The 12,918-nt window shown below is 43.8% G+C and overlaps 1 protein-coding gene across 1 annotated transcript in view; it reads left to right on the top strand.

The window, feature by feature from the left end:
• Positions 1-8,227: 8,227 nt before the first annotated feature.
• Positions 8,228-12,918, top strand: part of LOC139663629 (suppressor of tumorigenicity 14 protein homolog) — a gene marked incomplete at its 3' end in the record, with an annotated part of 11,153 nt that continues 6,462 nt past the window's right edge. Inside the window, exons 1-2 of the mRNA XM_071542354.1 lie at positions 8,228-8,614; positions 12,449-12,614. Of these exons, the coding sequence (XP_071398455.1) occupies positions 8,573-8,614; positions 12,449-12,614 (208 nt within the window). The remainder of the gene's footprint in view (positions 8,615-12,448; positions 12,615-12,918) is intronic.

Raw genomic sequence — 12,918 nt, 5'->3', positions numbered from 1 at the left:
CACACCAAAATAAAACAATAACACACACCAAAATAAAACAATAACACACACTCATATAACACAATAACACACACTCATATAACATTAATATAACACAATAACTCACTAACATAACACACTAACACTAATAAATAACACTAATAAAACACACACCACCTGACAGTAGCACCAGTAGTGTCTAAGCCCCGCCCACCAAACCGTGATGGGCGGGGCTTAGACTCTATTAACTAATAACAAATAACCCAGATAACATAATTTAGCATCTCTTTTTTGTTGTTTTCAGTCTTTTTCATTCTTTCTTTTTGTCTCTCCCCAGATCTATCTATCTATCTATCTATCTATCTATCTATCTATCTATCTGTCTTTTTTGCTCTCTCTCTTCTGTAGTATTATGATCAGTTGTGTTTTGTTTCTCAGGTCGTTCAGTTTTCATTCTCAAAACTCTTATTTCTCATTCACTCTTTCTCTCTCTCTCTCACCTCGTCTTTCTCCTCCTCCCTCCTTCCCGCCGTCTTTTCTTCTGCTTCTTCTTCTTCTTTTCTTCTTCCTCTTCTTCTCTCCTCTCCTCTTGTCAGTCCTCTTCTCTCATCTGTTGTTGTTTTTCTGTCGGTGTTGCTTCTGTCGTTCCTTCTTTACTTCTACCTCTCCGCCACTTCCTCTCTGCACCCACCCACTCTCTCATTACCACACACACACACACATGCACACACATGCACACATAAACACACACACATACACACTCCAGCGCATGCACATAGACACACAATCAGGTCAACACACATCCACAAATATATGCATGTACACACACTTCTCACACACATACACACACACACACACACACACACACACACACGCTACTTTCTCTTCCCCTCATCCAAGGTTATCTGTCCCCTTTAGACTGCATGCCACAGGCTTCACCAGTGTGTGTGTGTGTGTGTGTGTGTGTGTGTGTGCGTGTGTGTTTCAGGCAGTACCAGTCTATCACAGGGGATCATAAACTGAGTTTCCACCTCTTCTCTCCAGCTGTTAGATGAACAGCCAGCAGTGACTAACTGACTCCATTACAGAGATGCTTCAGTCTGCTGGCAGACTCTTCAGCTGTTAGCGGCAGGTAGCTACGCTAGCACACATCCCCAAACTGTAGCCTACAAAATACATTTACATTAGCATTAGCAATACTGGTGTGGATACCCATACTGGAGAAATGTACCTGCCTTCCATATATATATCTTCATATTGTTCAAATTACATTCACTATATTAGTATTAGCAATGCTAGCATACATCCTCATACAGTAGAAATTACATATACTCTATTAGCATTAGCGATGCTACCACAGATCTACATACTGTACAAATTCCATTCACTGTTAACGTAGCCATGCTAGCACTTTAGTTAGGTTCACACAAGGTAAAACAAACACACAAGTTAAACTCAACATGTTTTAGCGGTAGCTACGCTAGCACACATTTGGTGCAGATCTCCATACTGGAGAAATTACATTCCCCATATCTGTTAGCAATGCTAGTATATATCCTCAAACTGTATAAATTACATTCACTACACTAGTGTTAGCAATGCTAGCGTACATCCCCGCACTGTAGAAAATACATTCACAATATTAGCATTAGCAAAATGGGTGCAGATCTCCATACTGTAGAAATGACATTCCCTATATTAATAATAGCAATACTAGCATACATTTTCATACAGTAGAAATTACATTCAGTATATTAGTGTTAGCCATGCTAGCATTGGTGTTGAAATTACACTCACTTTAGCGTTAGCAAGAGTAAAACAAACAAGTTATACTCGATGACTGTACTGTCTGTCTTCTCTTGTATTTAACTTTATTAAGTCTATGTCCTTTGTTGTTCGTGAAACACTTTGTGACAAACTTACATTCACTGTATTAGCATTATCCATGCTAGCACATATTACCATACTAAGGAAATAACATTAATTTTATTAGCATTTGCAATGCTAGCATAGATCCCCATGCTGTAGAAATTACATTCACAATATTTCTGTTAGCCATGCTAACACAGATCCTTGTACTGTAGAAATTACATTCACTATATTAGCATAAGTTACACTACCAAAGGTCCCTATAGCCTACTGTAGAAATTACAGTCACTCTATTAGCATTAGCAATGCAGGCTCACCCCCATACTGTACAAATTACATTCACTATATTAGTGTTATCTATGCTAGCATACATCCTCATTCTATAGAAATTACATTCCCTATTTTAGAAATAGCAATGGGGACGTATTGTACATCCCATACTGTAGAAATTACATTCATAATCTTCATGTAAATAATACATAATATTCTGGCTGCTTCATTAACTGTGGAACCATGCAGGTCCTCTGGTAAACTCTGAGAAAATCCCCACTGCAATTAGTTTGTTTAATTTGCAGATGAAGTGCTGCAGCCTCCTGAGTCTGCAGAGAGACTTTGTGTTTTGAACCGAGTGACTTTCTGTCTGCTGCACCAACCAGCTGGATGTCTGACTGTATCTCCTTTATAAAGTGTCTTTGAGTATTTAGAAAAGCGCAATACAAATAAAATGTATTATTATTGTGGTATACTGTATGTTTCAGTGATTTGTTGCTATGCGTTTTATTGTGGGATGTGTTTTCATTGTTTTCACTGTGTTTCTATTGTTTTCATTGTTTGTCGTGTAAGTCATTGTGTTTTCATTGTGTTTCTTTTGAATTTTCACTGTATTTTTATTGTGTCTATTGTGTGTTCATTGTGTTTTCATTGTGTGTTCATTGTGGTTTCAGTGTGTTTTCAGTGTGTCTTATTGTGTGATTTCAGTACAAACCCTGTTGAAAATAAATTTCCCTTATGAACAATAAAGCTTGAATGACTGAATGAATTGGAATGGGAGTCGATGAGAATTACAGCAGACTTGACTCCCTGTGAAGTTCTTTCATTAGTTTCTATGGCAATTCAGCATCAGGAGGAGAAGCAATTCACTTCTGACTCAACCAATTAAAAAGAGGAGCATGAAAATACTTTAATTCATCTGCCAACAACAGAGAGAGAGAGAGAGAGAGAGAGAGAGAGAGAGAGAGACAGAGAGAGAGAGAGAGACAGAGAGAGAGAGAGAGAGACAGAGAGAGAGAGAGAGAGACAGAGAGAGAGAGAGAGAGACAGAGAGAGACAGAGACAGAGACAGAGTGAAAGAGCAGGAGAGAGGAAGGTAGACAGAAAAAGAAAGAAAGAAAGAAAGAAAGAAAGGGGCTGACAAGTATGAGCAGAGACATTAAGGGTGGAGAGAGACCGACGAGAAGAGAGCGTAAAAGAAAAAGATGCAAAATGAGGTAGAGATAGACAGAAAGAAAAACAAGAGAAAACGGAGGCAAATGAAAACATGAGGATAGAGAGAAAGACAAAGAGAGAGAGAGAAAAGAAAGGAGACAGAAAGAGAGGATGACATCAATCAACATGGAGGAAAAGCTCATGCTGTGTTTCAGAAATCGATCCATGTAATAATCCATCAGAACAAAATCAGTAACTTACATGATAAATGACATGACACTACATTACATACATGATCTATAGCATGATGGAAGCGTGACCTAGCCGTGCTTTCGAGCTGCAGGAGGCATCTTCGCTCTTTGGCGCCCCCAGGTGGCAGAAGGACTTCATTACCCAGAAACCCTGCGTGGTGACATGTAATCTGAATGGTTTTTTTTTGTTGTTTTTTTGACATCTTTATTGACAATAGAAATCACATACAAACAAAGAAGTCATGAATACAGACAAAACAACATCAGAGCCGGGGGGAATCTTCTAAGTGAAAACATTAAAGAACACAAATACATGGTTTTTGCAGCTTTCTTATTTTTTGAGTTAAAAATGGTTTTAATGTACTGTTTGGTTTCATTTTCAAATACTATAAATAAAGGTTTAGAATGGTTACATTTGGATTTATGAATATTAAATTTTGCTACAATAATCATCAAATTGATTATATATAATTCTTTAAGTTTATTACTAGTAATACAAATAAATGTAATGTTTGGTATCTACAATAACAATAGTATTGTTATTGTAGATACCATTTCCCCAGTAAAGAGAAAAACATGTAACCTAAATGTCTTCTTCCTGATTTCAACAGATGACATCACATGTATAATATCATGGGTTTTTAAGGGATTTATTCATGGGTAGGCTTGTGGAGATACTGGTAATTAAGGGATTTTTAAAAAAATGCTTTTTATGCAGGTTTACAGGTTATTAATGAGTTTTTAATGGAAAGTTCCTGTCTCCCTGAATGTTACACCAAATTAGAAAGTAAGGAGTCAAAAATTAAGCAGTGTTTAAGGAGGTTTTGATGGAGTCTCCTCCATTAATAACTCCCTGAAGTAATTTTAAGAGGAATTTGCATGAAATAAGGGGTGAATTTATGTAAATGTAAGGTTATTTTAAGGGATTACTGGTTTGTTGACTCCAGTTGAACCAGTGTGCAGCCTCAGATCCTCAGACCTGCTTTTATGTGAAGTCTTCTTTTTATCTTAATCCTCTTTTTATTTTATTTTATCCATAGTATTTATTTCGGGTTTTATCTTACAGTTATCCTAGTATTGATTTGAATGTTGCTCTTCTCCTCCTCTGTCTTCTCTGAATTTAATTCCTGTCTCAAACTGTTCCATTGCTTTTTTACATTTCTTTTGAGTATTCTGCTTTCTGAATTGATTTTGACTGTCAAAGTACTTTGTAAACTCTGTTTTTAAAGGTGCCAGGCTATAAAAACAAAGTTACAGCTTAAAAAAAGTGATTTTGTGCTGATTCGCTCTTACATTTTAAATCTGGGTTTGTGTGTAATTTGGGCCAAATAAACCTCAGGCATTTTTAACCTTAACTTTTAATTACAGTTAATGCCAAAACACTGAGAACAGACTCTGGTCCACTTCACTTGATGTTTGCAATGGCTGGAAATAGAGGCAGAGTGAGAGCTCACTGCTTTTTCCTCCTCTCAGACGAGCAGGTGACTGTAGGTGCTGCAGTTGTGTTGGTCTGCAGCGACACCTGCTGGTGGAGAGAGAGACTGCAGGTGGAGAGACACTGCAGGTGGAGAGACACTGCAGGTGGAGAGACACTGCTGGTGGAGAGAGAGACTGCAGGTGGAGAGACACTGCTGGTGGAGAGAGACTGCAGGTGGAGAGAGAGACTGCAGGTGGAGAGACACTTCAGGTGGAGAGAGACTGCAGGTGGAGAGAGAGACTGCAGGTGGAGAGACACTTAAGGTGGAGAGAGAGACTGCAGGTGGAGAGACACTTCAGGTGGAGAGACACTGCAGGTGGAGAGACACTGCAGGTGGAGAGACACTGCAGGTGGAGAGACACCAGGTGGAGAGAGACTGCAGGTGGAGAGACACTGCAGGTGGAGAGACACTGCAGGTGGAGAGACACTTCAGGTGGAGAGACACTGCAGGTGGAGAGACACTGCAGGTGGAGAGACACCAGGTGGAGAGAGACTGCAGGTGGAGAGACACCAGGTGGAGAGAGACTGCAGGTGGAGAGACACCAGGTGGAGAGAGACTGCAGGTGGAGAGACACCAGGTGGAGAGAGACTTCAGGTGGAGAGAGACACTGCAGGTGGAGAGAGACACTTCAGGTGGAGAGGAGACACTGCAGGTGGAGAGAGAGACTGCAGGTGGAGAGACACTGCAGGTGGAGAGAGACTGCAGGTGGAGAGACACTTCAGGTGGAGAGAGACACTGCAGGTGGAGAGAGACTGCAGGTGGAGAGACACTTCAGGTGGAGAGAGACACTGCAGGTGGAGAGACACTTCAGGTGGAGAGAGACACTGCAGGTGGAGAGAGACTGCAGGTGGAGAGACACTTCAGGTGGAGAGAGACACTGCAGGTGGAGAGAGACACTTCAGGTGGAGAGAGACTGCAGGTGGAGAGACACTTCAGGTGGAGAGGAGACACTTCAGGTGGAGAGAGACACTTCAGGTGGAGAGACACTGCAGGTGGAGAGAGACACTTCAGGTGGAGAGACACTGCAGGTGGAGAGACACTTCAGGTGGAGAGAGACTGCAGGTGGAGAGACAGGTGGAGAGACACTGCAGGTGGAGAGAGACACTGCAGGTGGAGAAGAGACACTGCAGGTGGAGAGACACTTCAGGAGGAGAGAGACACTGCAGGTGGAGAGACAGGTGGAGAGACACTGCAGGTGGAGAGGAGACATTGCAGGTGGAGAGAGAGAGACTGCAGGTGGAGAGACACTGCAGGTGGAGAGGAGACATTGCAGGTGGAGAGACACTGCAGGTGGAGAGACACTGCAGGTGGAGAGAGACACTGCAGGTGGAGAGAGACACTGCAGGTGGAGAGAGACTGCAGGTGGAGAGAGACACTGCAGGTGGAGAGACACTGCAGGTGGAGAAGAGACACTGCAGGTGGAGAAGAGACACTGCAGGTGGAGAGAGACACTGCAGGTGGAGAGAGAGAGACTGCAGGTGGAGAGACACTGCAGGTGGAGAGGAGACATTGCAGGTGGAGAGAGACTGCAGGTGGAGAGAGACACTGCAGGTGGAGAGAGACACTGCAGGTGGAGAGAGAGAGACTGCAGGTGGAGAGACACTGCAGGTGGAGAGGAGACATTGCAGGTGGAGAGACACTGCAGGTGGAGAGACACTGCAGGTGGAGAGAGACACTGCAGGTGGAGAGACACTGCAGGTGGAGAGAGACTGCAGGTGGAGAGAGACACTGCAGGTGGAGAGAGACTGCAGGTGGAGAGGAGACTGCAGGTGGAGAGAGACACTGCAGGTGGAGAGAGACACTGCAGGTGGAGAGAGACAGCAGGTGGAGAGAGACACTGCAGGTGGAGAGAGAGACTGCAGGTGGAGAGAGACTGCAGGTGGAGAGAGAGACTGCAGGTGGAGAGAGACTGCAGGTGGAGAGAGAGACTGCAGGTGGAGAGACACTTAAGGTGGAGAGAGACACTGCAGGTGGAGAGAGACTGCAGGTGGAGAGACACTGCAGGTGGAGAGAGACTGCAGGTGGAGAGAGACACTGCAGGTGGAGAGAGACACTTCAGGTGGAGAGAGACACTGCTGGTGGAGAGAGAGACTGCAGGTGGAGAGAGACTGCAGGTCTGAGCTGTCAGCAGAGAGCTGCTGTAATGTATTGGCCTGTTGTTTGCATATTGTCAGCATTACAGTAGTAAATATTTTTTTACCTTTTCTCTCTTCTCCATTCATAACACAACAAAATTGTATTAAATGGTTTGGCCCCTCCTCCACTACGTGACTTTGTGTATACTCGCTCAGTGGATTCTATTAGATCCTCCAGAATATCCTCTATAGATTGTACCAAACCATTTCCCCGCACTGCGTTTGGGAAATCATCTTTCTGTGTAAAAGCCACAAATCAGTGGAACAGCCTGCCTGACCATGTGAGGAGCTGCAGCTCTATCAGCACTTTAAAACCAACTTAAAAACTCTGTTAAAAGCTGCTCAGCTCTGTACTCACTGACTTTGATATTCTACCTTATGGTCTTCATGACTTGCTTTGTTCTTTTTTGAGAAGCATTCATTTGTGATGTGCTTTTGTGTGTAGTTTTGTATTCCGTGTCTTGTGTGTTCTTTTTTGTATAACTTTGTATGTTGTTTTTCCTCTGTACTGTTTGTTACTGTGCTGTTTCTGTGCTCTGACCTGCCAGGGGACGACAGATACGAATTAGCTTGCGGCTATAATCTGGTGCGGTGCATCAAATGGTGACATTTATGTTTGAAGTGTACATTGTCTCATTTAAATAAATAAATAAACATAAATAAACTCACGGTCAAAGAACTGTTATCACACGTCACTATTTCCTAAATAAAAAGGATGAGACTGATCAATCCCCATTAGGCTGCAACTGATTAACTTCTACTGGTGATACAATTCCAAATGTTTACAGTAAACTAGACAGCGCTAGCTTGCAGAATCTGGTGTTGTGTTTTGTCAGCGGAGCAGAACTGACCAAAGAGCCTTTAAGAGAAAGATAACCGACAGATCACATTATCCCTAACGCCTTTCTATCGCGAGGCAGGAAACCAAGAAATCGCATCTGCCGTCTACCAAGTCGCGCAATGACTCATGGGGGATCGGCAAAGAAGGAGTGCTCTGCCTCTACTGACCACTCTCCTCCTCTTAAAGTGTTTCTGTTGCCATTGAACTGTTCTCTCGCCAATTTCCTCGTTCCTGTGGCCAGGTATCAGTCTCGGTATCGGCTCCAGGACGCAGAACAGACCGGCTCGCCTTCCGCCGCTCACAAACCTGACAAAATAGATTCAGAGTTAACTTTAGGTCGGCTAACTCCTTCCCGTGCAGATTAAAGTAAGCCTGTACTTTAACCCCGGTTTTCCTCACTGAACTCGTCTTCTACCTGTCTGACACCTGCCGCAGCCTCACCTGTCCTCCTCCTCCTCTCACCTGTTGTCGCCATTTCTGGAAGCCAGCCGCGCGCCATGGCCGCGCTCTGCCGGTAGAACTCGGTCAGAAGAACTGCGGGGGGGGGGAAAAAAAAAACATCAGATAAAGACTTCGACGGGACTTTGGGTCGTTATGGATTTATTGGATTCTGGAATGAAGTTCAGTCCGAAACAGGTAGGACAAGCTGGGGACCTCGCAGTGACGTCAGCAGGGTAGCACCCATCCCGCGAGCTGCACCTGACAGAAACAGAAACTCACTGCTCATTTTGTTTTTTCATGTATTTTGTCTATTCACATTTACAAAAAAATGTCTGACGAGAAATCACTATAATGATGCTGTAGCTAATATCCATAAAGGGATTTGAATTTCTTGCGGTATAACTAGGCTATAATATTCCTATTAGCCTACTAGCCTAAATGTTTTCGTCAGGGAGTGTAGCCTAAAATACAAAATGACTATTAGCTCATAATGTGATGGCATGAAAGTAAAACTCACTGCTGAATATTATCCAAGTTACTTGCCGTCTTGAGACTTTACTAGCCAAAGAAATGCATTTTAAAGGATGCAATCATCTGCGTTTATTACATTTCAATTCAAACCTTTATTTAATCTCGGTGAACATTGGGGGGGGGGGACCTCATTTAAAATGCTGCCGAGAGCACATCCAATAAAAAGGGTTTTTACAAAAAAAAAAACCCACTTCTAAGCTCAGATAAACAAAGAAATACAGCAATAAGTAGAAATGTAAGTTACAATCACTAAAATTAATTAAAACAAATACAAGGAGAAACAGTTTTTTTTTTATCATGTTTTTAAATTGTCTAAATCAGTGGTTCTCAACGTGGGGTCCAGGCACCACCAGGGGCCCTTGAGTGGGTTCCAGGGGGTCCCCAGCAAATTGATGAATTGTTAAACTTAAGCAATATTTCATTTACAAGAAGTTAGGGGATGCAGAAGAATGACTATTTTGATCCTAGTTTCACTGTTATCTCTCTACAATAGAGATACTTATTGGGATTCTGGACAAAATCATATCTAACAATACAAATATTCTCAGATTTGGGTCCAAGAGACAAAATCTCATCAAATGGGGGTCCGTGTCTCCGATGTGGACTAAATTAGGAGCTCTTGATATGAAAAAGGTTGAGAACCACTGGTCTAAATGAAAGCAGATTATTGATTCTCAGAGTGTTGGGATGTATTCCCAGACTGAAGTATTGAGAAGTAAACATCAAGTTGATGTTTTTCCCCATGCAGATATATAATAACAGAAGCTATATTCAGGAAATCATCCACTTTCTTTCAATTACAATTACAATTTCACATTTGGCAGACGCTTTTATCCAAAGCGACTTACACATGAGATTTGCATACAACACAAGCAAGTTTCTAGATAGATTTCAACTTTTATGTCATTCATTCACTTCCACACATTCACACTGGGAGTTAACCAGTAGATGGAGGGTGATGCCTTGCTAAAGGACATCTCAGCACCAGCTGTTGATGATGTCATGATCATGAAGATGTAAATTAGACCATGCAAAGTCAAGATTCCAATTCTTAATTCATTCTTAGGCTAGAACATGAGTATATAAAAAAAACAGCTGAGGATGATCAAAATACAGAGTAGTACTGCAAAGGTCTAGTATTAATAAAACAATTTTCCACTTGATTTAGATCAATTTCTTTGTGAAAATGACAAAAACTGAGGGGCAAAACTCACAGCACAATCTGGATCTGGATCTCAGTCCTCTGATCCAGATCTCATAAACTTCTGATGAGACACTTCAGCTCAGTAGAGAGCGCAGTATCTGCCATATGAGAAACACATTAATGAGCAGATGGCAGAGGTGTGACTAAGTCAACTTTGCTCGAGTCCCAAGTCAGTCTCAAGTCTTGAGGCACAAGTCTCAAGTCAAGTCTCAAGTCTAAATGTAGAACAGCAAGTCAAGTCAGAACAAATCAAGAGTCCAGTATCAATTTAATATCTTAAAGAAAACTAAATATCTAGGACTTTTCAATGCAATATGGTTTTAATAGGATAAAAACTTGGTAAGAGCATCATGAGTTTGATTTCTAGAATCAGTTTCAACTTCAATAAATTCAATCATTCCATACAAATTCAGAAAACAGAATTTAAATTCAGTCGTCTGCTGGAACAAATCTCATCACTTTCAATCTAAGTCATTTACACAAACACAAGATCTCAAGTCAAGACTTTAGAAACCTTTTCAAGTCATCAGAGTACAAGTCAGAGTCAAGTCTCAAGTCACCAGAACCCAAGTCAAGTGACTCGAGTCTCCACCTCTGGCAAATGGTTTATCTTTTTAAATTTTAGACAGTTTTAATATTTCCTTTAAATAAACTCCGGCACAATCGAACCGTCAGGATTAGCTGCTATCTGACAGTTTGGACTGGAGGCACAGAGTGTATGATACAGCCACAGAGGGTGTTACAGAGGGTGTTACAGAGGGTGTTACAGAGGGTGTGGGCTTTAAACGTTAAATAAATTGTCTGTTGGAGCAGACAGGATCCAACATGCTGAACTGCAGCAGCTGTGGAGACATTCCTCTGAACAGCAACACCCTGCTTCAGTTCATACAGAATGCAGATTCACACCGGAGCGGACCAGATCACCGGTCCTGACCGGTTTCCCAGCCGGTCCGGGATTTGAACCGACAACCTTCCCATCACAAGCCCACGTCTCTGAAGTAAAAGTCATCATCAAATAAAAATAGTAAAATATAACAATATAAAATATAACAAACCTAAAGCTAAATAAACATAAACCTGCAGATATAGGAATACACACGTATTGACCCGTGTATCTTAAAGCCAAACAGCTGACAACAGAGTATTAAATATTGGGTTGATGACATCATGTGGTACCGGAGAAGATAAATTTATATTCTGAGAAACAAACAAAATGTGTTTGAGGAAATCTGGAAGTGTTTTATTACACTTTCCACAGTATTGCAGCTTCCCTTCTGAAAGTGCAGTGAAGCTCGGTTGGATTTCAAACTGCTTTGTTGTTTTCAGGGATTTTGCCCCAAATTTGCCCTAAAAATCTGCCTGTGTGTCACCTGAAGACTCTCCATATCTCTCTCCTCCTCTCCATTCTTCCTCTCTCCCTCCTTCCTGTCCTGTCCCGTCTTGTCCCGTTTCATCCCGTCCTGTCTCTCTTCCTCCTCCCTCTGTCCTGTCCCGTCCCTCCTCCTCCTCCTCCCTCTGTCCTGTCCCTCTGTCCCATCCCGTCCCTCCTCCTCCTCCCTCTGTCCCGTCCCTCCTCCTATCTCCATCCCGTCCCTCCTCCCTCTGTCCTGTCCCGTCCCTCCTCCTCCTTCTCCCTCTGTCCCGTCCTGTCCCTCCTCCTCCTCCCTCTGTCCTGTCCCTCTGTCCCGTCCCGTCCCTCCGTCCCGTCCCTCCTCCTCCCTCCATCCCGTCCCTCCTCCTCCCTCTGTCCCGTCCCGTCCCTCCTCCTTCTCCCTCTGTCCCGTCCTGTCCCTCCGTCCTGTCCTTCCTCCTCCTCCTCCTCCCTCCATCCTGTCCCTCCTTCTCCCTCTGTCCCGTCCTGTCCCTCCGTCCTGTCCATCCTCCTCCTCCTCCCCCCTCTGTCCTGTCCCTCCTCCTCCCTCTGTCCCGTCCCGTCCCTCCTCCTCCCTCTGTCCTGTCCTGTCCCTCCTCCTCCTCCCTCTGTCCCGTCCCATCCCTCCTCCTCCTCCCCCCTCTGTCCTGTCCCTCCTCCTCCCTCTGTCCCATCCCGCCGTCTCTCCTCCCTCTCCCTCTGTCCCGTCCCGTCTCTCCTTCTCCTCCTCCCCCCTCTGTCCCATCCCTCCTCCTCCCTCTGTCCCGTCCCATCCCTCCTTCTCCTCCTCCCTCTGTCCCGTCCCATCCCTCCTCCTCCTCCTCCCTCTGTCCCGTCCCTCTTCCTCCCTCTGTCCCATCCCGCCGTCTCTCCTCCTCCTCCTCCTCCCTCTGTCCTGTCCCTCCTCCTTCCTCTGTCCCAGGACACGGCTGACTGGGACACGGCCCTCCAGTTCCTGCCGGCCTCCGACTCAAAGCAGGTGGAGAAGAAGCCCGGCCGGAGGAAGAAGGTCTGGATTGGACTGGGCCTGGTGGCGGGGGCGGCCGGCCTGGCGCTGCTGACCGGCCTGCTGGTCTGGAACTTCCACTGTGAGAAGACTCATATGATCTTTGTTTACCCAGCATGCTTCACACCACACACACACACACTCAGACTGGGAGCTGCCCAGTACAAATTCAAAAGTCAGGAACTGGCTGAACTCACCTGTAGCCTGTAGTCTTTACATTATCACAGCTAATGTTAAGATTACAGGGTAAAACAAACAATTAATTTGATTTTAAATGCATTTCTAAATTGTTTGTTGTGTCATGTGATACTATGTGTATACATTATGTGATATTGTGCAATTGTGATAGTGTATAATGTAGGCTACTTTTATTAGCCTATACAAGA

The sequence above is a fragment of the Centroberyx affinis genome, unplaced genomic scaffold, assembly GCF_046629955.1.
Source record: "Centroberyx affinis isolate AG114_WGS23_722 - 3 ecotype Tasmania unplaced genomic scaffold, CSIRO-AGI_Caff_v1 ptg004062l_1, whole genome shotgun sequence".
Lineage (NCBI taxonomy): Eukaryota > Metazoa > Chordata > Actinopteri > Beryciformes > Berycidae > Centroberyx > Centroberyx affinis.
Note: the sequence above shows the minus strand (reverse complement) of the source record. Positions and strands in the feature narration are given on the sequence as shown.